Here is a 25,053-nt window from a genome sequence, read left to right as displayed (position 1 = left end):
GTTCGCGCCGCTGCCGCTGCCGCTTCCGCTTCCGGCCGAGGCCGCGGGAAGATGGCGGCGGCCATGGCCGCGCGGGCCGTGCGGGTCGGCCTCGGGCGGCTGGCGTCCGCCTGCAGCCGCAGCGTCCTGAGCGCGTCGGGGCCGGGAGCGGGTGAGACCCGGGCGGCGGGGTGAGAGGAGGGGTCGGGGCGCGCGTGTCTGTGTCCGCCCCGGTGCCTTCGGTGTTGACCGCTGTCCCTGATGCGGCGAATATAGCACCGGCCCTGCGGTGGGTGAAACCAGGGTTCGGATCCTGGGTCCTTTAGGAGCTTAGCTGCTGACCGCAGCCCTTCAACTTCTCTGCAGGCCCGGTGTTACCCGGGGGGGCAAACTGAGGCTCGGTTCAGAGAGCTTAGATGACTTGCCCAGGGTCACACGGCGGGGAGGAGGGGGAAGAGAGATACAGACCTCCAGGCGCCTGTGCTTTACCATCGCCCCCGGGCTACGAGCCACTCTTCCAACCTTCCCTGTCCCCGTCTGGAAAATGGTGAAGGTCCTTGCCGAATCTTAACCCGTTCAGCAAAAGCAATGGCTGCATTTTAGGCCCTGGGTTTTTATGAGGCTAAAAAAAGTTGCATTCGTCAAAAACACTGTATTTTTGCCTGAAATGATTGGAGTGTGTATGGGGGGGGAGGGGGAGTGTTTAAACATGTTTTAAAATTAGATAAAATGCGCATTTCACGGTATTAAATAATTGTTCTCTTTTTTAGATGTGGTGATGCGGGTTTGTTTGTTTTTTAACTGTTTGTTGATGAAAGAGTGCAAGCGGGGTTGGGGCAGAGAGAGGGGATCCGACGTGGGGTCTGTGCTGACAAGCAGACAGCAGCAAGCCGCGAGTGGGGCTCCAACTCACCCACCGTGAGATCATGACCTGAGCCACCCAGGTGCCCTGGTGAAACTTGGCTTTAAGTTGGCAGGAACATTTTTACAAAAGCACTGGAAACCACTGCTTTCTACCCCCATGTAAAACCACCCCTGGAATGCCGTGTTCAAGTCCGGACGCCCACTTTAAGAAACACAGACAAAGTGGAGCCTGCTTAGGATTCTCCCTCTCTGCCTCTCTGCCTCTCTCTCTCTCTCTTTCCCCCACCCCTCTCTCCCTCCCCCCCTCCCCCTCTCTCCCTCCCCCCCTCCCCCTCTCTCCCTCCCCCTCTCCCCCTCTCCCCCTCCCCCCCTCCTGCCTGCTTCTCCCCGCTCCCTCTCTCTGTCTCCCTCCCTCTCTCCCTCCCTCCCCCCGCCCACCAGCCCAACCCCACTTGGACACTCTGTCTGTCAAGAAAATAAACTTTAAGAATATTTTTTAAATACACACATTACATAGTGTGCTGGAAGCTGATAAGTCTTACAGAGAAAAAGAAAGCGTAGGTTGGGAGGGAGGGGATCAGTTTTAAATAGGATGGTCAAGGAAGCCTCTCTACTGAGATAGTGTTTGAGCAGAGACCCAGAGAAAAGAAGGGAATTAGCCTTGTGGATTGCAGGGGAGGGAGGTTCTAGGGGAAGAACAGTCAAGGAACACAGGTTTTGAGGTGGGCATGTGCTTGGCAGGGGCCTGGCATGTTATGGGAATAGCCAGGCAGCCTGAGCGGCGGGTGCGGAATGAACAACGAGATGGGCTCAGAGAGACAGAGAGGATCACGCTGCCCGTGCCCTGTAGGCCACTGCAAGGGCTTTGGCTTTTTCTCTGAATGAAATAGGAAGCTCGTGGAGAGTTTCAGCACAATAGTGACAGGATCCGACCTAGGTTTTAGCAGGATCACTCTAGTTGCTGTGCAGAGAAGGGAGGTAATGGGGAGAGCAAGACATTAGTGGTAGTTCAGGCGGGAGGTGGGGGTGGGTTGGAGAACATAGGTGGTCAGAACCCGGATCTCTTGAAGAGGAGAACCAGGAGGAACTGCCAATAGCTGTGAAGGCAGGAGAGAGAAGGGTCCGAAATGATGGAGACTTTTGGCCTGAGCACCGGGAGAGATGAAGTTGTGGTCACGTGAGATGGGGAGGAGAAGCAGGCACTCGGGGGAACCTGGAGCCTTTGTAGGTTTCGAGACGCCTATTAGACTGGTGATGGCAGATGGTCAAGTGGGGAGTCAGGTCCAGGCTGCACCTTAAGCATACTGGTGGTCCTCAAATCCATCCAGCTAAGTGCAGTCACCAGGCGAGTGGGCGTAGATAAAGGAGAGAGAAGGTCCAAGATCTAAACCCCAGGCGCAGCGAGGTAGCAGAGGAGAGGAGGAAACCAACCCAAGAGACCCATAGTTGGGAACACCTGCTAACAGGTAGCTACGAAAGGGTGAATCTTATGGGATGTCAATTATAGCTCAAAAAAAAAGACGCGTCAATAGATATAGGAAATATTTGACAAAGGTCAACGTGCGTTCATAACAAAAACAGAAAAAAAGATACAAAGGAAACTTTTTTTTTTTTTTTTTTTTAATTTAAGTAGGCTCCATGCCGAACATGGGGCTCAAACTCACAACCCTGAGATCAAGAGTTGTCTGCTCTGGTGCACGGAAGTGGTTCCGTCAGGTAAGCATCCGAGTCTTGAGTTCATCTCAGGTCACGATCTCACGGTTTGTGGGACCCAGCCCCGAATCAGGCTCTGGGCTGACAGCCTGCAGCCTGCTTGGGATTCTCTCTCTCCCTTTCTCCACCCCTCCCCCACGTGCACTGTCTCTGTCTCTCTCAAAATAAAAATAAAACTTAAAAAAAAAAAACGTTGGGTCCCCTGGGTGGCTCAGTCAGTTGAGTATCTGACTCTTGGTTTCAGCTCAGGTCATTATCTCAAGTTCGAGAGTTCAAGCCCTGCATTGAGCTCTGTGCTGACAGCGGGGAGCCTGCTTGGGATTCTCTCTCTCTCTCTCTCTCTCTCTCTCTCTGTCTCTCTCTCTCTCCCTCCCTGCCCCTTCCCTGCTCACTCTCTCTCTCTCAAAATAAATAAACTTTAAAAACGTTTTTTAAAAAAGCATCCGATGCTTGATTTCCGTTCAGGTCACGATCTCACAGTTCGTGGGTTTGACCCGCGTCAGGCTCTGCATGGAGCATGCAGCCTGCCTGGGATTCTCCCTCTCCTCCCCTTGCCGGCTCGTGCTCTCCCTCCCTCTTGCAAAATAAGTGAATAAACATTTAAATTTAAAAAAAAAAAAAAAAAAAAAAAGTCAGACGCTCTACCAACTGAGCCAGCCAGACACCCCCGCAAAAGAACTTTAATAACAGAACATCTTCAGAGATAAATGAGTAAATAAACCCTCAACGGCCACTGAGTTGCTGCTCTTTTCTTTTTGCTCCTAAGCTCTGCATCTGATTTCCAGGCTCTTGACTCAGTAGAGGGTGACTGCCTTTGTCCCTTGGTGTATTGGTCACCTGCTGCATAACAAGTTACTCCAAAACCCAGCAGCTAAAGATGACTAACGTTATGTCATACCGTTTCGGATGGTCAGGAGTGCGGGAGCAGTTTTGCTGGGTGGTTCTGGCTCTCATTAGATGGCAATCAGGCTGTCGGCTGGGGCTAGACGATCGTTTCTTTTTTTTTCTTTTTTTTTTTTTTTTTTTAAATGTTTGTTTATTTTTGAGAGAGAGGGAGAGAGACACAGAATCCGAAGCAGGCTCCAGGCTCTGAGCTGTCAGCACAGAGCCCGACACAGGGCTCGAACCCACGAACCGTGAGATCGTGAACTGACACTCAAACAACTGAGCCACCACCCGGGCACCCCAAGGACAGTCCATTTCCAATCCCACTCCTTGCCTGTCGGCAGGAGCCCTCAGTTCCAGTCTTTTATAACCTAATCTCAGAAGTTCTGCGACATCACTTATGCCATGTGCCATCGGTCACAGAGACCGGCTCCATCTGAGAGGGACAGTACAGGGGTGAGAATAGCCCCCTCGGGCCGTCTTGGAGGCCCAGCACAGCGTATGAACCTGCTGGGCACCTGGTGGTCGAGGAGTGGATTCGTGGGTGAGGGATTCCGGTTTGGGGCTCTTTTCAATGATGTGGTCAAGAGACTTGTGACTCTTGATCTCGGGGTCGTGAATTCGAGCCCCACATCGAGTGTAGAGATTGCTTGAAAACTTCCGATGGTGTGATGAGCACATCTCGACACACACAAGCAGTAACTAAGTGACGTTCTTTTAGCTTCGGTGACCTAGATTATTCCACAGGCGCGTGATAGTGTGGTGTTCTAACTCGGTCACCAGCAAGAGCGTTGTGTGTTTTAGCTTTGTGAAGAGCTGTGGCATTTCATACCAGTAACTACCCCTTTTTCTTGTCCCCTCAGCTTCCCCGGGGTCGGCTTCCCGAAGGTTCGGTTCACAGAGCACTTCAGTTCCACAAGGGTAATGTCCAGATGTGGGTTCGGGCGACCCTTCGTTTGTGGGACTGTCGTTCTAAAGCCAAAACTGCACGTGCGTGGGTTTTCTAGAAGATGTAACTTTTTTGATAGTGTTTTTCTAAAACCTTCGACGTAAGTGTGGATGGGGCATCGAGAAACCTCAAGACGAGTGTGCTCCCGGGCCTTACGCAGCTGTGTTTTATTAAGGAAAGTTTTTAACTCCGAGTTAGAGACTTCCAACTGGGAGTATGGAAGGTTGTATCAGAATTTCTAGGAACAGCTTAAATACCACTGGGAAGAGCGTATTCAGTATTAAAGCATCACGCTTTGGGGAAAACTACAGGAAGTGAATCTGACAAAGTCACGCCCTAGTAGCAGTTAAAAGCTAGGAAGCCCCGCCTCCTATCCCGGCCCCGCCTCTCGCAGCCTGGGGCAGGTCCCTGGGCGGGTGGTCCACTCTGAGCTTTGTTTCCTCTTCTGCAAGATGGGAGTGATGTTCGTGTCCATCTCGGTGGAGTCCTGTGAGCACTCAGTAAATTTCCGCATCTAAAGAGCTTAGGGCAGTGCCTGTCGGACGGGAAGTTGTCCCAGAGTGTCTGCTGCCCCTGCGTCACAGGATCTCAGAAATGGAGACGTTCAGGGCTCTCTTACGTTGAGAAGAAGTCGAAAGACAGAATCCGCTTACAGAGAGAGCCCCTGAAGGGGGATTGTAGTTAATTTGCCTGATCTTCCTATTTCCCCACGGGCCTCCAGCTCGCCAGTCTGCAGTGGGGTGCCGCCCGACCCGGCAGGGGGGCCAGGGCTCCCGCACACAGACTCCGCGCCTCCGGGTCCATCAGAGGTCGTTGCCTGGCCGCAGAGCCGGGATGTGTCTCTGGGAGCTCCGAGGCCAGCCCAGCGGACGAGCCTGGTTTAATTCTGTGGCCAGCGGACCCCATCCCGGAGAGCGTCTGACTCGCGGGTCTGTGTCGAGCACCTGCTGACCGCCGGCGACGTGGGTCCTGCTGCGCATTCGGCGGCTCTGCCTGTCGAGTGGCCTTTTCTCCTTGCTGGAGCTCTGCGGCAGAAACGCCGACCTGTCACCGTCTGGCAGCAAAGGGACAGGAGCTCTAAGACGCTTCTGATAACTCGGTTTGGGCTCTCCCGAGCTCTCCGCTCTTCGCAGGCGACAGTAGTTGGAGGCAGAAGTGGATCGGGAAGTCAGAAAGACCCCGCGGCCCTCTTTCGCCTCCAGGCTCCCCGCCCGGTGCTCCCGGCTCCTGTGCCGCGGGCAGACGCCTGGCTGTGGCACAGGACAGACGCGCGACGGCACTGCCCCTGCTCCTGAGCGCGTCCCCACTGCCCAGCCTTGCGGGCACACTGACCCTCCTGACCCTGCCCGGCCCCCGGGGTGGGGGGAGGGGCTTTTACTCCCATTTGCTCAGTGAGACTTGCCGGCCCGCAGGCTAGTGAGACGCTTGCCGGGGTCGCGTTACTCTGGCGGCAGAGCTGGGCTTCAGATGCAGGCCTGCCTGGCTCCTGTCCCCCCAGGAAGGCCGAGCAGGCCCCTGCCGGGTGGGAGTTAGAGGTTCAGGCTGGCGGGGAAGGGGGAGAGCATGGGAAACGGTCGTGACGTTGGAGTCCTGCCCTCAGGGCCCTCAAGTGCCAAGATGAGACACAGGACCCCGGTGGGCTGGGCGGGGGGGGGGGGGGGGGGGGGGGGGGGCTGAGAGCTTCTTACCTTCGTGTGGAGTGTTGGGGGGAGGGGAGCACAGCGCCGCAGCCCTTACCTCCCAGCACGTGTGCCCTGGGGACACTGACAGGGCCCGGTTTCCTCGGATGGGCCACCGGCCCGGGGCGTGGTTACTCCAAGGAGGGGATCTTCTGGAATAAGATGGTCGGAATTCCGTTTTAATTACGAGTGATTAGTGGGTGTTCCTTGGAATCCCTGCTCCTTCCGAGAGGCTGTGCGGGAGCCTGTCCTCGGTCGTCACGTGGCAGCACGGCCGTGAGTTTGCACTTGCCGTCCCCCCCCCCGCCCCCCCCGCCCCCGGGCTTGGGAGCGCAGCCCCGGCTCACAGATTCTGAGCGGTGACGCACACGTGTGAAAACGTTTTACAGGTACGTTCCTGAAACGTCGCTGAGTTCACCGCCTTGGCCAGAAATTGTTCTGCCAGACCCAGCTGAGGAGACCAGACAGCACGCAGGTAACGGGGGCAGAAGCTGGAGGGCGGTGCCCCCCTCCCTGACAGAGGCGGTCACCAGGCCGCAGACAGGACGTCGCGTCACCGGGCTCTCTGAGGCCCAGTGTGAATGCTCAGGCCCATTTTCGCCACCGAGCACAAAAAGTTAAACCGTCGTTCACTTAGCAAATACCCCTGAGCACGTTCAGGGCAGGCTGCGTAAGTGAGGGAGGGGCCCCCGGGCCATCCGTGCTTCCCGCTGCTGGTAGGAACACGGGGTCAGGGACAGATCTGTCCGCGATCAGAAGAACAGGGTGCACGGCGGGCAGTGGGAGCCTGTGCCGTCCTGGGCGTTGGAGAAACCGTCGGGGTGTCGGGACGGGTGTCCGCCCGGGGCTTGTGGCCGTGAGGAGGGACGGTGTGGCCGGCCACGTGGCTGCCATGAGGGGGCACGGCACCCTCGGTGTCTTTTACGGAGCTAGACACGCAGGGTAGCGGGTGGCGTCTTTGAGATGCCGCGCCAGCTAAACAGCGTCCTGCCCTTCTTCGGTGCGGCTTCCGGCCTGGACTCCGCTTTCAGGGCAGGAAGGATGTCTTCCTCCCCTGCGCACCCAGCCCCGCACAGGCTGGTGGGTCAGGGCTCCGCAGGGGCTGTGACCCGAGCCGGGGCGGCGGAAGCAGGGAGCTGTGTGGGCAGAAGCTTCCAGGTAGACCCCGACGCTATGAGGCATAATTCTAGCTTTTCCTTATCTGCAAAACGGCCTCTCCTTTCGCTTTGCCAGTCCTCTGGCCTTTTCTTAGTAAAGACGGGGAATCGAACAGGGTGAAGGTTTGTCCTCCCCAGAGTCAGAGAGACAGTGCTCAGGCCAGAGCGGGGTATCGTGTGGGGTTGGGGACTCGGTCTGGAAAAGCCCCACGTGCCCCGAGTGCCTGTGCTCCTGGGAACAGCGGGCTGACACTGCCCGTAGCAGGGAGAGGAAGCAGCCCCCGGCTGTGAGCTCCCCTTTCGAGGGTGCCAGCTGCCGGGGAAGCTTCCTGTCCCGCTGAGAGCGAGCAGGGGCCACGTGGTCCTGTACCACGGTCACAGCGGCTGGGGTGGAGCGGCTGCCATCCCGGTCATGAGTAGCTGACCGACCCGGCCCGGACCTGACTCTCCCTCTCCGCCCCCCCCCCCCCGCAGAGGTTGTGGGGAAGGTGAACGAGCTGATCGCCACCGGCCAGTACGGCAGGCTCTTCGCCGTGGTGCACTTTGCCAGCCACCAGTGGAAGGTGACCTCCGAGGACCTTATTTTAATTGACAATGAATTAGACGTCGCGTGTGGGGAGAGGATCCGGCTGGAGAAGGTGAGACCGTCAGTGACAGTCACCACACGTGCCATCCCGCTCCCCGGGCGCATCACTGGGGAGGCTCCCTCAGGTCGGCGGGTGAAGGCAAGCATCCCCATGGGGCAGGAGAGCAGCATCCTCCTCCCCGGGGGTGGCAGGCAGGGAGGGGCGGGCGGCTGCCCCCCCCACCCCCCCAGGAGACCCTGTCACAGGGAGGCAGGCAGCACGTTCCGCAGAGGAAAGTACGTGTGCTGATTCGTCTCCCGTCTCCGTAACGTGCTCCCACAGAACATGATGGGCGTCCAGGTGAACACGTAGACTTTCAACCCCATGTTACGGGAGAAATGTTTCAGCTGGAACACCACTCTGGCCCTCGAATCGATGGCTGCTGCTTTTTGTTTCTTTTTTTTTTTTTTTTTAATATTTGAGAGAGAGAGAACAGCACGTGCATAAGCAGGGGAGAGAGGGAGAGAGAGAATCCCAAGCAGGCTTCCACACTGTCAGCACAGAGCCCGACGTGGGGCTCGATCTCACAAACCATGACATCACGACCTGAGCCAAAATCCAGAGTCAGATGCTGAACAGACTGAGCCCCCCCAGGCACCCCTGGTGGCTTTTAAACAGAGAGGACTGGATTCAGAGGCATTTCCCTGGGACTGATTGATCTTACCGGCCGTTCTACACTGCTCCGTCTGTGAAGTTAGTGTTTCTACTCATCACTTAGGATTCTGTCTGCTGTTTTGGGCGGCTCTATTTGTTTTTGGCCTGTTCCATTTATAAAAGTATATAAGATTTAAGTTCTCTGCACTAGGTCATTTTTGTAGGATAGGTTTAACTGTTAGCGTAACGTACCATAACACGTGTGGTTTTTTCATTAAGACTTCTTCCTTTGTGATTGCAGACTCTTTATGTGTTACACCAAGCAGAGCATTAAATTCTGTTTCTAAGAAATTCTTCTCCCAGTCTGTGATCTGAGCCCAGAGCTGGACTAATTAACTGTTTTGGACATCAGCAACCCTCAGAACTCTCCTCTCCTTAATGACACAGTGGCCGGTCATGAGCTCTTGAGCACGAGCAGGTTTACTCTGTGATGTCTAAAGTAACGGGAGCCTTTAAGAGTGTATCTGTGAAGGCTTCTAAAAAGGCTTTTTGCTTTGTTTTGTTTTTTTAACAATCTCTATACATGGGACTCGAACTCGCAACCCTGAGATCAAGACTCACACACTTGACCGACGGAGCTGGCCAGGCACCTCCCAAAGACATTGTTCTCAAACACATCACGTTAACATAGATGAAAGCCTCACCTAACGCGGGTTGTTTATTCCTAACTTAGGAAATCTAGACTCTAGGAGCAGGAAACATCGTCCTTGAAGTAACTGTGAAAGTTTTTTGATTGTCATCGTTTGGCATAAAGAGCCCGTTTACACTGCTACAAAAGACGCTTTTTGCCTTTAGATTTTTAAGTTTCATATGCTCAGGTATTTTTCTTACCAGTCAAACTTCAGATGGTTCTCCAACTTCAATAAAAACCCCTGCCCTTGCAGCACAAAGAGGTCTTCCTGGGAGGCCACACTTGGCCGTGCCGAGAAAGGCTACTGGATGGGATTCCGCAGTCCTCAGAAAATACACTTGAACCTGAGTGCGCAGGGTTAGCATTACAAGCTGCTTCAAAAGATGCCACAGAACGAGGCCCCCGCTGGGCTCAGTCGGTTAAGCATCCGACTCTTGATTTCAGCTCCCTGTTCGTAAGTTCGAGCCCCACATGGGGTTCCTTGATGGCAGTGTGGAACCCGCAGGGGATTCTCTCTCCCCGCCCCCCCCGCCCCTCCCTTGCTTGCTCTGCACTCTCTGAAATAAAGAAGTAAACTTAAAAAAAAAAAAAAAGTACCCTAGTATGATTTGTGCATTTTTCTCCTTGTCTATGTCATAACTTCCAATAAAAAGTTAAATTTTTTTTTTAACGTTTTATTTTATTTATTTTTGAGACAGAGAGAGACAGAGCATGAACAGGGGAGGGGCAGAAGGAGAGGGAGACACAATCCGAAACAGGCTTCAGGCTCTGAGCTGTCAGCACAGAGCCCGACGCGGGGCTCGAACCCACGGACCGCGAGATCACGACGTGAGCCGAAGTCGGCCGCTGAACCGACCAAGCCACCCAGGCGCCCCCCAAAAAGGAAAAAAAAAAAGAGCCACCATGTGCAGAGACGGCGAACACACAGCCTGGGGTGCACAATCACCGGGTCGAGGGCTTGGTTTTTCCTGCCCCGGCTGCCGCTCACCAGCTCCTGAGCGGCTCCCGTCCCAGGCACCGACTCATGAGGTAGCCTGGTCGACGGCATGCCATCGGCACACCGTCTCATTCTCCAGGGTGTTTGTGTCACCGCCTGATCGATGAGCTCGTGTCACTTGCCGGTAACGTGTCTGTTTCGCTCCGCAGGTGCTGTTGGTGGGAGCCGACAACTTCACGTTACTTGGCAAGCCGCTCCTCGGGTAACACGCTCGCTCGCGTTGGCCTTGTCCAGGACCCACGCGGGCCACCGCAGGGTCGCCAGGCAGAGGATCCCCGGACCACACCGTTGTCCCGTTACTAACTTATTACAGCATAGGCCCTTACGATTTGTCGCCGGACTATGCTGCGATCTTCTTGCTGGTTTTGTTTTGTTTTGTTTTTGTTTTGTTTTAATGTTTGTTTATTTTGAGAAAGAGAAAGAGGGAGACAGGGTGCACGCATGCGTGCAAGCAGCGGGAGGGGCAGAGAGAGGGAGACAATCCCAAGCAGGCCCCTTGCTGTTGGCTCAGAGCCCGACGCGGGGCTCGAACTCACAAACCGTGAGATCGTGGCCTGAGCCAAAATCAAGAGTCGGGCGCTTAACCTACTAAGCCACCCAGGCGCCCCTGTTGTCTTTTTTTCTTTTTCTTTTTCTTTTTTTTTATTTTTAAGTAAACTCTACCGAATGTGGGGCTTGAACTCACAACCCCAACATGAAGAGCCATGTGCTCCACTGACTGAGCCGGCCAGGCACCCTGATGCTGTTCTTTTTTTATAGTGTTGAATTGTATAATTCACATACGACGCAGCATTCGTTTTAGGTGTATGGTACCTTCATACGTTGCAGAGTGCACGCCCCCCACGGGCCTGGTCACCGTTTGTCACCACACGAAGGGATTACAGCATTATTGACCGTATTCTCTGCTGTAGTCACGTCCCCATGACTGATTTATTTCATCACTGGGAGTTTATCCCTCTTCACTTATTTTGCCAGTCCCCCCAGCCCTGTCCTTTCTGCACTGATCTTGATACGGCTGCTATGTGCTTTTCAAAATATCTGCAGGGAAAAGGACATATCACTTTTATAACACATACACACACACAACAGTAAAACTTCATTTTGGAAATTCTTACAGAAAGCATTAGTAAGCTTGAAAAATAATCAAAAGGGTATTTTCTGTCTTCTAGAAAGGATCTCGTTCGGGTAGAAGCCACAGTCATTGAAAAGACAGAATCATGGCCAAAAATCAATATGAAATTTCAGAGAAGGAAAAACTACAGGAGGAAGAAAGGTAAGTTAGAGAAAGTGTGGCTGGCACCTTGTTCGTGCTCTGCCGGGGGTACAGCGGCCACACCCCGGGGAGGGAGCTCTGCCCGGCCTCACAGGTCTGACGGGGACGGACAGGCGGAGGGGTGCAGAAGGAGGGCCCGGGAGCCTCAGGCTCCCCTCAGGTGGCAGGGGTGAGGTCAGAGGTCGGAGAGGGAAGAAGCAAAGCCCACCGTGGACCAGGGGGAGCTGCATGCTGACGGTTCGGGCAGCTTGCAGCGTGAGGACGGGACAAGGCAGGGCCTGAGCCGCGCAGGGAGGAGGCACCCTGGCGCGGTCGGGGAGACCCAGGGTGGAGTTGGGAGCAGCGAGTCTGAGGGGTGACTTCACAGCAGAGACCTCACTCTTGCGTGTCACCTGTGCGTGTCCCCCGCATGGGTGCACAGGCAGGGGCTCGTGAGCAGCACGTGAGGGAACAGAGGGGCCGTGGGGTGGGCTCAGCGGCCAGTGAGCGGGAAGGGGAGAGGAGGCCTCATCCCGGGGCGTTTTGGAGCGCACTGCAGGAGTGTTGCAGAGGGTGCGATGCGAGGGGTCAGGAAGGCGAGAGCGTCCCCTGAGCAAGGGCAGGAGGCCAGCTTTCCCCGCCCAGCCTCTTGGCGTGGGTGCCGGGCTCCACACATCCAGGGTAGAGGGCACCGGGGCACCTGGGCTCACAGGGAGGAGGCCCCAGGCGGGTCTCAGTCCAGCTGGCACTACCCACTCTCTGCCCCCCCGTCCTGGGGGAGCGCCCAGCCGAGGCCTGGCCCGTGCCGCCCCGTTTTTTTTGACCCCCACACGTCACCCTTCTTTGCCCCAGTCCACGGCCACCTTCCGTTGCCCGGTTAACTGACAGGGTGGGGGCTCCTCGTGGCTGGGACGCGCGGGCTATGGAATCCTGCCTCCGGGAGCGCATAGCGCCCACGGTCCTTGGTGACGCCGTAAGGGCTGCCTAAGCTGTTCATAGTCGGGAGTCGCTAAAATATCCCGAACCAGTAAGCCGGCCTCCCCGCAGGTCAGGCCAGGAGGAGCCTCTCCTACACTCTGCCGCCATCAGGTAGCCCCAGGTTCAGGCAGACGGGCCGTCCGCCCCCAGGCCAGGACGCTCCTGGCCTCCAGGCCCTGGTGTTGCTGTGTCTGATGGTGCCCGTAGGCCGTGTGGGCAGAGAGGAAAGCACCCGCCGTGACCCGCTCACGGCAGGTGGCCGGCGGGGCCCACACGTGCCTGCCGCCTGGGGAGAGCTGGTGTGAGGACAACCCCATGGAAAGTTCGGGTGGCCCAGCAACAGGGTTTCACTATAGCTCACGAACAGCGGCAGAATCCGTGGCCGAGCGGTGACCCTGTTGTCTGTCTTTTCCAGTTATCGTGAACCCACAGACTGTCCTCCGGGTGAACACCATTGAGATCGCTCCGTGTTTGTGTTGATCGCGAAGCTACTATTTACAGAGTATAAAAATAAACTCCCGTTTTCCGGAGACCGGGTTTCTGAGTTGTGACGTAAAATCTCCACGTGCCCGTGACAGGCCATTGTAGCTTGAACCCCCGTCTGTGAGCATAGTTTTTTAAGCAGCCAGCCTCCCGGAGCCAGAGAAGCCTGGAATTCAGGAAGAATTACAAGCACGGCCCTCCCGGGGCTGCAGCCTGGAGGCTTGTGCAAGGGACACTGTGGTTCTCTTGGCTGTCCTCCACCCCAGCGCAGGCGGTGGGGCCCGAGGGTGTGGAGGGGGGCGCAGCCGGGATCCGGGAGCCCACGCCAAGAGAAACAGTCCGGCTTCCACTTCTGGGCAAGATGGGTGGACAGAAAGTGAGTGGACCCCATCTCCGAGTATACCTGTGTCTAGTGATTGGGTTTTCAAGAAGCTGGGGTTCGAACCTTCTGGGCCCAGAGTCCCTGTTCTTGTCCTTTGCTCTCGGTCCAGCAGGAAAGGAGGGTTGCGGTGCAGGGGGGTGGCGCTCTCACCAAGGGCGGGGCAGCGGGGACGGGAGGAGGGACAGTGGGCAGCCTGGAGCGGTGAGGGGCGGGAGGGGTTCCCAAGTAGGTCCTGGAAGCAGCCGCCTGTCCCGGAAGCCTTTGGGGCCGCCCAGATCTGTGTGCTGGGAGTCAGGCCAGCTAACCCCCCAGGCAAGGAGGGACGACAGGTCCTGAACCCAGAGTGGGCCCAGGACGGGGAGCCAGTGGGGGAGAGGGGCTCTCCGATGGCAAGGTCCCCTGTTCTGTGTCCTTCCCGGAGGCAGGGCCTTCCTCCCAAAGAACAGTTAGGGCTTGTAAGTCGCACAATACAACCTTTTGTGGAACCGGAGTGAATGCTTTCTTCGGCAGGAGTCCTGGGGAGTTGCTTAGGGGGTCAGGGAGTCATGGGAGGGGGGGTAGTCGCCTGTCAGGTCCTCCCTGCAGGGGGGTGGGCAGGGGAGGGAAGGAAGAAGACAGCTCTGTAGGCGGAGCCCCCCCCCCCATGCCAGCCGCCCTTGGGGGGCTCTCCCTCCCGTAGTGCCCTCTGTGCACAGCAGGGGGCGCAGCCCTGCAGGACGGGGCCGCGCAAGTGGGCAGCCGGGCCCCCCCCCACCCCCCCCCCCCCCGCCCCACCGTGATGCTGGGTGTGAGGGGTGGCGGGAGCCAGCCCCGGAGCGTGGGGTGCACTCCCGCCGAGGCCACGCCAGGAACTTCTGAGGACCGTCCTCGTGCTGACACGTTTGAGGACGGGATCCGCCTTCCACATTCTTTGCCTTTGGCGCATCCACGCGCCAGGACGTGGAACCGATTCCGGCCGTACCGCTCGGCTCTGGAGCCAGACGGAGCCGGGCGTGCGGTGCCCACCTCGCTGGACGGCTGTGAGGACTCGGGTGACGAGAAGTGACCACATGCACCACCTAGAAAGAGGCGGAACCCCCGCTCTGGGGAGCTGGCTGGGTGCCCACGAAGCATTGAACATACCGCTGCTGAACTGGCGAAAGTTTGCTCCTGTTAAAAACTGGACGAGGCCTGTTCACAGGAGCCAAAATGCAGAAAGAACTCGTGTCCGTCAACAGGTGGGTGGATAGATGTGGGCGGTGGGCACACAGTGAAATGTCGTACAGCCCTAAAAATGACGGGGCCCTGACCTGTCACCACACGGGTGAACCTTGAGCACCCGATGCTGAAAGCCACCAGTCCCAAAAGCACACAAACTGTATGATTGCACCTGTATGAAACGTCTAGAATTTGCAAATCCGTAGAGAAAGCGTAGAGGTTCCCAGGGGCTGAGAGCAGCTGGGGGGGTGGGGGGGAGACAGGGAGTTCTTGCTGGATAGGTACAGGGTTTCTGTTTGAGGTCATGGAAAAGCCTAGAAGTAGACGGCAGTAATGGCTGCACACCATTGTGACAGCTGTCACAATGTGACAGCTGTGACAAACTGTCGCTTGAAAATGGTTAAGATAGTAGGCACCCAGGTGGCTCGGTTAGTTACGTGTCTGACTTCGGCTCAGGTCATGATCTCGCGGTCCGTGGGTTCAAGCCCCGCGTCGGGCCCTGTGCCGACAGCTCAGAGCCCAGAGCCTGCTTGGGATTCTGGGTCTCCGTCTCTCTCTGCCCCTCCCCCACTCCTGCTCTCTCAAAAATAAACAAGCATTTTTTTTTTTAATTGAAAAAAAAAAAGATCCACATCTGTATTTTGGCAGAGTGTGAACTTTTCCTTACAGGCCCTTCCCGACAGCTGTGCTGTTCTGGGGCGGAAGCCACTCCACAGGCCGCCCCCAGGGTTGGTAGGGCGCTCGGGGGGCCCGCAGCACCTCCCTGCTCCCCTAGGCCAGCTTTCCGTTCTTTCCACGGGGTCACCTTGCAGCTCCAGGAGCAAGGGGGGGGGGGGGGTGGCCAAGCACCTGCCTGCCTCACCTCCCTTTAACCCAGCCCCCTGCTCCTCCCACCCACCTTGGCCTGCAGAGTCTGCTCACCCTCTCAGAGCCTCCCAGGAATGTCCTGAGAATGCAGTGGGGGGGCAGACTAAGAAAAGCATGAAAGGGGACACTGGGAGGCAGGACAGCCCAGGGGTTTGGCACAAGGGCTATGACTCCCGCCCTAACCCGCACGCCCGGCTGCAAGGGATCTGCGTCCGTAGCTCGGAGGGGGCTGCCAGGCCATCTCATCTCAGGAGGACCCTCCCCTGGGTCGCTGTCTGCTCCCTGTCTGCTCCCCGGGGTCAGCACATGTGTATTTATTTGTCCCGGGTTTCTCGCTGGCCTTCCCCCCCCTCCCTGGACAGCCAGCTCCAGGATAAGGATGAGATTCTGTGTTACTCACCAGTGAGGCTGATGACCCGGGAGGTTGTGGAGGAGATGTGGCCCAGCGTCTACGGGAGCCACGGAAAGACACAGCCCTGGAAGCATTAAAGTCCAGGTGGGACTCAGCGATGTCTACAAGGGTCGGCCAGGGGGACGCCTGGGTGGCTCAGTGGTTGAGAGTCCGGCCTCGGCTCGGGTCGTGATGGCACATTTGTGAGTTTGAGCCCCGCATTGGACTCTGTGCTGACAGTGCAGAGCCTGCTTGGGATTCTCTCTCTCTCCCTCTCTCTCTGCCCCTCTCCCACTCATGCTCTCTCTCTCCCAAAATAAATGAACTTTATATATATCAAAAAGAGTACACTTATCTTTAAAACACTAAAATAATAAAGTGGTGCCCACGGAGCTCACCTGTCTGCACATGGCTCCGGGACCCCAAGGGTCAGAACCTTTCCTCCCGGCATCCCCACACCCAGGGCCTCAGACACCTGGGCCCAAGGACCACTTCCGTGGAGGCGGGCACAGCAGCGGCCGCAGGAGACAAGAGCCAAGCAGCTGGAAGGCTGGGTGCACTTTGACCCGCTTCCTGTGCAGCCACACGGGAGGGACTGGAGACACAGAAACCCAGGCCGCCTGATGTCCTTGAAAGACGCCCTCCAGGTTTCTTCTTTCTTTCCTCCGGCTGAAGGCCGCCACGACAGGCAGCGCCCCGCTCTCGGCAGGGCCAAGGGGTCTGGGCTCCGTGTGCAGAACAGAACTGCGAGGTGGGGGGTCTTACCCGCCCCCAGGCTCCTCACCAGACTTCAGGGTCAGCAGTTTAACAGGTTGTCTCTGGGAATGATCTCTGAGGGACAGAGCCCATAAATAAATAAACATTTTTTAAAAATTTAAAAGGATCGTTTTACTTATTATTTTTTTAATGCTTATTTATTTTTGAGAGAGAGAGACAGAGTGAGAGCAGGGGAGAGGCAGAGAGAGAGAGGGAGACACAGAATCTGAAACAGCCCAAAGCGGGGCTCGAACTCACTAACCACGAGATTATGACCTGAGCTGAAGTCGGACATTCAACCCCAATGAGCCACCAGGTGCCCCAATTTCTTTCTTTTTTTTTTTTTTTTTTTTTTTTTAATGTTTTCCAATGTTTATTTGTTTTTCAGAGAGAGAGAGAGGGCAGGTGAGGGGCAAAGAGAGGGGGGTACAGAGGATCCAAAATGGGCTATGCTGAGAGCAGACAGCCCATGTGGGGCTCAAACTCATGAACCGTGAGATCATGACCTGAGCCGAAGTCGGATGCATAACTGACTGAGCCCCCCAGGCGCCCCGAGGAAAGACTCTTCTCACAGGAGGATGCAGTGCAGACATGTGGCGTCTCATGATTTGCCTGCCCTTCCAGGGAAGACTCTCCTGAATTGTCAACCCCATACTTTGAAATGAAACCGGTATTTCCACCGATAAGGAATGTTTTCCTTAAGGAGACCTTCCAAGTCTCCGAAGGAGCCTAAGGGAACTTGTTCTCCTGACCAGCCTGATGCCCAATGTGAAAGCCAAGTATGTCTCCTTCTGCACACGCCCCCAGACCCTCCTCTTGTCTGCTGCCCAGAACTTTCCGGAGCTCAGCTTGGGGAGTTCTCTCTCCTGGAATGTTTGAACTGGGGGAAAAAAAAAAAATCCTAGGATGTTAAGATTCTAGAAGTGGGGCTATTTCAGGGGGCAGGATCTGAGACCGGGGTTCAGAGCCCTCCGTCACCCCAGAAAATTCCCTTCCCCCACACCACCTTTCCCTCCCCCCGAAAGCCCACCTGTTTTTCCCCCGTGCCCTCCCCAATTATATCAGATTTTTAACATCACTGTATGAACGACACGTAGCATTAATGAGTTTGCCGTGTTCACTCTGCAGGGGCCGTATGGGGTTCTCTGGTGGCATTCCTCCACCGCCTCAGGACAGGTGACCCTGTTCAGAGTCCCAGCTCTGATGGGCAAACGACTTCGCCTCCCGAGCCTCGGCCAAATGGGGCCACAGTGCTATTGGCCTCAAGGAGGCACTTGGCCTGGGCCATTAGTATCCAGAAGGACACGACGACCCCTTCCCTGGCCGTTCGGTACCCTTGCCCAGGACCACAACGCCTGTGCCAGGTGGTCACCTATGTGAACGTCTTCTCCTGGCCGGCAGGGAGCTGCGTCCCTCTGTTGTATCTCTTATTATTTATTCTTTTGCATCTGGCGTAAGTCTTTTATAACTGGGCTTGTTAAATTCTGCATTACGCTTTCTGTGCAATAAAATACGCGAGGTGGGATTCTGTGCAGCAAAAAGCATTCTTTCCTCTGTGCAGCTGTGAAGTCTGCTCTGTCGGGTCAATTTCTGGGAGTTTCAGAATGACCCGATGGCTTATCTAGTCGTGTCCATGCGATGAGACGAGCCTGGGATCCTTCTGCTCCTCCGCCCTCCTCCCCTCTTCTGCACGCCTCTGGTTTTTTTGTTTTGTTTTGTTTTGTTTTGTTTAATTTTTTTTCTTAATGTTTTTATTTATTTTTGAGACAGAGAGAGACAGAGCACGAGCAGGGAAGGAGCAGAGAGAGAGGGAGACACAGAATCGGAAGCAGACTCCAGGCTCTGAGCCGTCAGCACAGAGCCCGACGCGGGGCTCGAACTCACGGACCATGAGATCATGACCTGAGTTGAAGTCGGACGCTTAACCGACTGAGCCACCCAGGCCCCCCAACCCCTCCGTTTTTTAAATCTAGGTTTTCATTGTCATTCAGGTACAGTGAGGACAACAGATCTGTGGCTCGCAGAGCCCGAGAGGAGGAGGCCACACGGGAAAGCACGGGGGTCGGTCAGGAGGCAGAGGGAGACAGGGCTGGGGACAGGAACCATCACTGTGGTTTCGAGGGAAGGAAGAGGCAGGTGGAATGAACAAGCGGGGGCTTGGCTAGTTTGGATAATCTCAAGGCCTCTGTCCCGGCTGTCTGGGATCTGCCCTGGGCTGATCAGGGCAAGGGACCGTGGTCCTGAGGGTGAGACCCCAGTAAGACAGGTGGGAGAGAGGGCTCTGCGTGGGCTCCTTTGAAAGTCACCCTCTCAGGCTAGTTATTTGCTGTCTCTAGGAATCGCTAACCCTGGGAGGGGCTGTCCCTCCAGGGTCAGCAAGGCCCCTGTTGCCAGAGCCTCAGAAATACAGAAAATAGGGACGCCTGGGTGGCTCAGTCGGTTGAGCGTCCGACTTCGGCTCAAGTCATGATCTCATGATTTGTGCTTTCAAACCCCACATCGGGCTGTGTGCTGGCAGCTCGGAGCCTGGGGCCTGCTTCGGATTCTAGTCTCCCTCTCTCTGTCCCTCCCCTGCTCATGCTCTCTCTCCCTCTCTGAAAAAAAATAAATAAACCTTCAAAAAAATTTTTTTATAAGAAAAAGAAATGCAGAAAATCAGAGACATACACTTGGACCAACAAAACAGAAACTTTGGGAGCCTCTATTCCCCACACACAATTCAGAGCAAGCCACCCCTCACCGACTTGTGCAAATTCAATACAATCCCATGTGTGATGATGCTCAGCACTCGGCAAAGCACTGCCCATTGCTCCTTGCTCTTGGGGAAGCCACTCACACACACACGCACGCACAAGCACACGCATGTACACACGCACGAGCACATGCCAAACACACATGCCCACACTCACACGCGCACATGCATGCACACACACACGTGCCCGTGCACACGCACACACACACACATGAACACACGCACATACGAGCACATGCACACACTCACGCACAAGCACATGCACGCACGCGCGCGCAGAACATCCCGGGAGACTCCTCCATCTCTGAGTCCACAATGAGACCAAGTGTCTCGCGAGAGACCCAGAGACTCCGCGACAAAAAGCTGGACCGTGGAGCAGAAATCTTCCTCCCCGGGGTAAGAGTAAATTACGGGCTTTGACGCAAATGCGTTTTGAGTTTCAAGACGCTTCGCTACTTACCGGATGCGCCCGAGCCGCATTCCGGGGCCCGCGTCGAACATTCGCAGCTGGGCCGGCTTCCCAGAGCGGAGCCCCTCGAGGGCTCCGGGTGGCGACTGGACCTGGCACGCGGGGGCCCCTCGGGAAACACCTGTCGGGGAATCTGCGATCCGGACGTGAACAGAGGTTGGAAGGCAGCTGGCCTCTCGGGCTGCGCGCGGACGGGAGAGGCTGTGGGCAGGCGCGTCTCCTCAACTCTGCTCACGGCCACACGGGGAAGAGCCACCTATCAGGACACGGTTCTCTGACCGCAGCCACGTGCTGCTTCTGCTCCCAAGGGGCCCAGCCGTCCTCTCGTCACCCAGGAGCCAAGTCCCGGGCCTCAGGCTACTGGAGGGGAAGCCAAAGCCCAGCCTCAAGCAGCCCACCCCGAGGGTGCGCGCACACACACACACACACACACACACACAGGTGTAGCCACCACCGGGACCAACATGGAGAAGGGAGGCCAAAAGAACACGGGGTGGGTGGTCGTCACGGGTTCAACTGTGTCCCCCCCCCCCCCCCCGGCCCACGTGGCACCTCAGAGCACAGCCTTACTCGGAGGCGGCGTCATTGCAGACGTGATGAGTTCAGATGAGGTCATGCTGGACTAGGGTGGCCCCTGATCCAGCGTGACCGGTGTCCTTGGGGAAAAGGGGCCATGTGGACACACATAGCAAGGTCACCATGTGACACAGCCACAAGCTGAGGGGCCACCAGAAGTCAGGGGAGAGGCCCCGGGACACACGCCTGCCCGGCCCCTGCGGGGGAACGTGGCGTTGCCCACGGCGTGATCTCAGACTCCAGCCCCCGGCACCGGGAGACAACAAATCGTGTGAACCCCCCACCGCCCCCCATCCCCGGTCTGCGGGACCTTCATCCAGCAGGCCCAGGAACCCAAGCCCAAGACAGTGGTCAAGACGGGGCGGGGGTGGGGGGGGACACCAAAGGCACATCCTTGGGTCAGCCCTGAACTCTGCGGACATGCCCCGCGGCTCCCAGCCTGTGGCCCTGCCCGGGTCTAGCCATGGACTCGATCCACATGTGTTACATTTTCCTTCAAAGGCCAAGCCAGCTGCCCAGAGACCTGGTTCCTCCTCGCCCTGGCATCCCACACCCCTCCAGGGATCGCCCAGCGCCAGCTGGCTGGAGTCATGAATGAGCCAACCCAACGGCCCCAGAGGCCCACCCGCCAGCCTGTCACCCTTCACCTCGAGTCCCTGCCAGACAGAGCTGCTAAGACGTCACCTCGAGGCGCATGGATCTAAATTCTCCCGTGACAGACATCCTAGGGGCGGCTAAGAACAAAAACTCCGGTTCCAACTTCTGTTCCTTCCTTCTGACTCCCATCCCTGCTGATCCCTTAACCCCAAATGCGGCCACAGACAGCAGGGGGAGGGGGGCGAGTGGAACCCAGTGAATGTGCATTTGAATCCATTATAGTACCACGTGTTGTTCCAGGAACCCGACGGGGACCGGCACCATCATGCACCCCTCCCCCTCCTCCTCGAACCAACGGCTCAGGAGTTCTGCCCTTGAACCTTCACAGCAGCACTTGGATTGTCCCTCCTTTGGGACATCCATTTGTTCCCTTTGGCCCCACAGTGGCAAGCCGATGCCTGGGTCACCGCGCGAGCCATCGGGCCGGTCTCCCTGCCTCGGGGTTCACCCTTCGTTCCAGGTACTGACACACGCACTCAGAAGCTCCCCAAGTCTTTTTGTTTATCCGCCAGGGGGGCTGAGCTCCTCGCAAACAAGGACGACATAATCATAGATTCAGCGTCCTGCACAAAGCCTGGCCCGGCACCCCACACGGGACAAGGTGACAAGCCATTCCCCGACCTGGGCTGGTGGAGCCCAGGGCTGCATGTCTCCGCTGGAGGGTACCTTCGGGGTTGGCATCCCAGCTCTGCCCCTGTGAGCCATGGGAGCTCGGACAAAGTTGCTTAACCTGTCTCTGCCTCACTCCTTTTGTCTGCGAAATGGTCAAAACCCCATGGAGTCATATGAAGGGTGTACCACAAAATATGACGTGAACTCTGTGTCAATAAAAGGAAGAATGAATGAGTGAATGAGTGAATGAATGAATGCTGGTTTTATTTATTTTTTTTTTTTTATTTTTTTTTTCAACGTTTTTTTTTATTTAGTTTTGGGACAGAGAGAGACAAAGCATGAACGGGGGAGGGGCAGAGAGAGAGGGAGACACAGAATCGGAAACAGGCTCCAGGCTCCGAGCCATCAGCCCAGAGCCTGACGCGGGGCTCGAACTCACAGACCGCGAGATCGTGACCTGGCTGAAGTCGGACGCTTAACCGACTGCGCCACCCAGGCGCCCCATGAATGCTGGTTTTAAAGAGAGGCCTGCCTGGCAAGCTGATTTCTCAGACCAGTTATGCTCGAAAAATATTTGCACACAGGTGAAACCAAATTCCTGTGTAGGGTCCCAGCCACGCAGTACTGGTGACCCAGACGCAGAGCTGGGACGTCCTCGGCCGGGCACATTCAGGTGTTTATGTTGGTTGTTTCTCTCTCTCTCCTTTTTTTTTTTTTTTTTTACATTTATTTAGTTATTTTGAGAGAGAGAGGGCACACAAGTGAGGGAGGAACAGAGAGAGAGGGAGACAGAAGATCCCAGGCAGGCTCCACACGGTCAGCACAGAGCCCGACGCGGGGCTCGAACCCACGAACCGTGAGATCACGACCTGAGCCAAAATCAAGAGTCAGACGCTCAGCCGACGGAGCCCCCCGGGCGCCCCTGAGCTAGCCGTCTTCAGACACCATTTCACTTGGGAAAAGAATTGCAGAGAAGTCGATGTGCGTCACAACACGGAATATCTTTGGAAGTTGCCGCCAGGGTCTGGCCCGAGTGCGTCTCTCAGGGCAAGGAGGCACCCTTTGCACCACAGCCCTTTTGCACGTCACCAAATGGGCGCGCCGTGGGAGTCAGGGCTCTCCGGAGAAGCAGCACCCACAGGATATGCGGAGACACACGGGAGATTTATTGTGAGAGACTGACTCACACGGGCAGGGAAGCGGAGAAGACCCGTGTTCTACCACGTACAAGCCGAACACCCTGGAAAGAGTGATTCCAGAGCCAACCGGAGGCCTGAGAGCCGGAGAGGCCAGTGTCCGGGGACCGAAGGTGGAGGCCCCAGCCCAAGCCGAGAGGGCAAATTCGTCCCTCCTGTGCCGGTTTGTTCCATCCAGGCCCCCGAGGATGGGACAGTGTCCGCCCGCATCCCTGGGGACATGGGGCCACCCTCTTCACTCTAACCGCCACAGGCTGATCTCTTCTGGAAACACCTTTGCAGAACGCATCCAGAAATAACGTTTTCCCAGGTCTCCGGACGCCCCAGTCAGGCTGATATAAAATCAACCATCACGCCCATGGATTTCTCACAACAATCCTATAATCCTGCAGGGTGAGTTAACTATATTTAGAAAGGGGGGGAGGGGTGGCCCCTGGGTGGCTCAGGGGGTAGAGTATCTTGATTTCTCTCAGGTCGAGATCCCAGGGTCAGGGGATCGAGCCCAGGTCAGGCTCCACACTGAGTGTGGAGACAGCTAGAGATTCTCTCCCTCTTCCCAGCTCTCTTTCAAAATAAAATAAAATAAAAAATCCTGCAAGGTAGGTTTCGTGATCCTCACCTTACAGATAATAAGCCTGAAGCTTAGAAAAGCTACAACACACACACTGGCCTACCTGGGAGCGTAACAGAAATGGAACAGCACATTTTTAATTTTTTTTTTTTAACATTTATTCACTATTGAGAGACAGAGAGAGACCGAGCGCAAGCAGGGGAGGGGCAGAGAGAGAGGGAGACACAGAATCTGAAACAGGCTCCAGGCTGTCAGCACAGAGCCCGAGGCGGGGCCCGAACTCACCAACCACGAGATCACGACCTGAGCTGAAGTCGAATGCTTAACCGACCCAGGCGCCCCGAGACTGAGCAAATTTAAAGACTTAATCAGCTTTATTCAACAGATTTAATTCATGAATTGGGAAGCAGGTCACCTAGCAGGTAAAGAGGAGCTTTGAGGATCTGAGCAAAACGGAAGGATTTTATAGGATTTCAGGGGCAGAAACAGAGCAGGCGGACAAGGAGGATATTAGCAAAAGAAAGGAAAGGATTGTTTCAGGCAAGGTCACCTCCCTTTCGGGTGCAGGGTCGGAGAATGGTGGGGGCGGGGTTGGGGGGAGTCTATCAAGCAGATGAGCTCACTAGTGTGACCAGGAAATTCTAGACCTTTGGTTTCAAGCCCCAGGCCTGGGAGAGGCTGAAACCACAGTCAGATTAGGTAAGAAGTCTTGGCGGGCCAGAGTGAAGGTAATCCATTTTGGGCCTGTTGTTGTCTAAGGAAGAAAGAAAGAGAAAGAAAGAAAGAAAGAAAGAAAGAAAGAAAGAAAGAAAGAAAGAAAGAAAGAAAGAAAGAAAGAAAGGAAGGAAGGAAGGAAGGAAGGAAGGAAGGAAGGAAGGAAGGAAGGAAGGAAGGAGGAAGGAAGGGAAGGAGGAGAAGGAAGGAAGGGAGGAAGGAAGGAAGAAAAAATGAAGGAAAAAAGGAAGGAAGAAAGAGAAAGGAAGGAAGGAAGGAAGAAGAAGGAAGGAAGGAGGAAAGAAAGAAGAAAGGAAGGAAGAAAGAAGGAAGGATGGGGGAAGGAAGGAAGGAGGAAAGAAAGGGAAGGAGGAAGGAAGGGAGGAGGAAAGAAAAAGAAAAGAAAGAAAGAAAGAGGAAGGAAGAGAAAGGAAGGAAGGAAGGAGGAATAAAGAAAGAAAGAAAAAAAGAAAGGAGGGAGGGAGGGAGGAGGAAGAAAAAGAATCCCTTTTTATTGGCCGTTATTCAAATGCACATTCTCTCCAGAAGGAACAATTTATGGCAAAATCTTCCGGACTTTTTTCAACGCATTTGTCTCTATTAAGTGTTATATAATATAGGATGCATTTTTGTAAACAATGCCTGCAGGGGAGGGAAAAAATATTTTCCTCTGCCCACCCTAGGTTCCGCGGTCGGGGCCCTGTGAACGGACCGGCCAAAGGCAGATTAAAGGCAGAAAATCAAACAGAAGCGTATTAACGTGCACACTACACACGCACAAAAATGGGAGCGTACAAGGTCGAGTGGCCCAGCACGGTGGTCAGAATTTGGACCTAAACATACCATCTTATAATAACCATAATAATAACCTAGGCTAAAACCAGGGGGAAGGGGATTTGGCTTCAGGGTGTTAGACCCGTTGTGGGACGGTGGTGACAGGAAAAGAATGGCAACCGTGGGTTCCTTACGCAGATGGAAGTCCCAGCCGCCTCTACTGATTAGCGTGGAGGGTCCTCCACTTCCGTACGAGAGAGGGAGACGCTTTACAAATGGAAATTACCTTTAT

At 55.6% G+C, this 25,053-nt stretch overlaps 1 protein-coding gene across 1 annotated transcript; it reads left to right on the top strand.

The window, feature by feature from the left end:
- Positions 1 to 2: 2 nt before the first annotated feature.
- MRPL21 (mitochondrial ribosomal protein L21) lies at positions 3 to 12,894 on the top strand. Its single transcript, XM_058689950.1, has 7 exons — positions 3 to 151; positions 4,305 to 4,362; positions 6,459 to 6,544; positions 7,701 to 7,864; positions 10,284 to 10,336; positions 11,304 to 11,407; positions 12,780 to 12,894. Exons 1-7 carry the CDS (start codon positions 52 to 54, stop codon positions 12,842 to 12,844), a joined length of 630 nt encoding a protein of 209 aa, XP_058545933.1. The 5' UTR covers positions 3 to 51; the 3' UTR covers positions 12,845 to 12,894.
- Positions 12,895 to 25,053: the final 12,159 nt, after the last annotated feature.

This window comes from Neofelis nebulosa, chromosome 10 (genome assembly GCF_028018385.1).
Source record: "Neofelis nebulosa isolate mNeoNeb1 chromosome 10, mNeoNeb1.pri, whole genome shotgun sequence".
Lineage (NCBI taxonomy): Eukaryota > Metazoa > Chordata > Mammalia > Carnivora > Felidae > Neofelis > Neofelis nebulosa.
This window is presented reverse-complemented; position numbering and strand designations above follow the sequence as displayed.

Coding starts and splice junctions, on each gene's coding strand:
- MRPL21 (XM_058689950.1), top strand. CDS start 52: ATGGCGGCGGCCATGGCCGCGCGGGCCGTGCGGGTCGGCCTCGGGCGG. Junction 7,865..10,283: donor AGAGGATCCGGCTGGAGAAG/GTGAGACCGTCA, acceptor TTCGCTCCGCAG/GTGCTGTTGGTGGGAGCCGA. Junction 10,337..11,303: donor CTTGGCAAGCCGCTCCTCGG/GTAACACGCTCG, acceptor TCTGTCTTCTAG/AAAGGATCTCGTTCGGGTAG.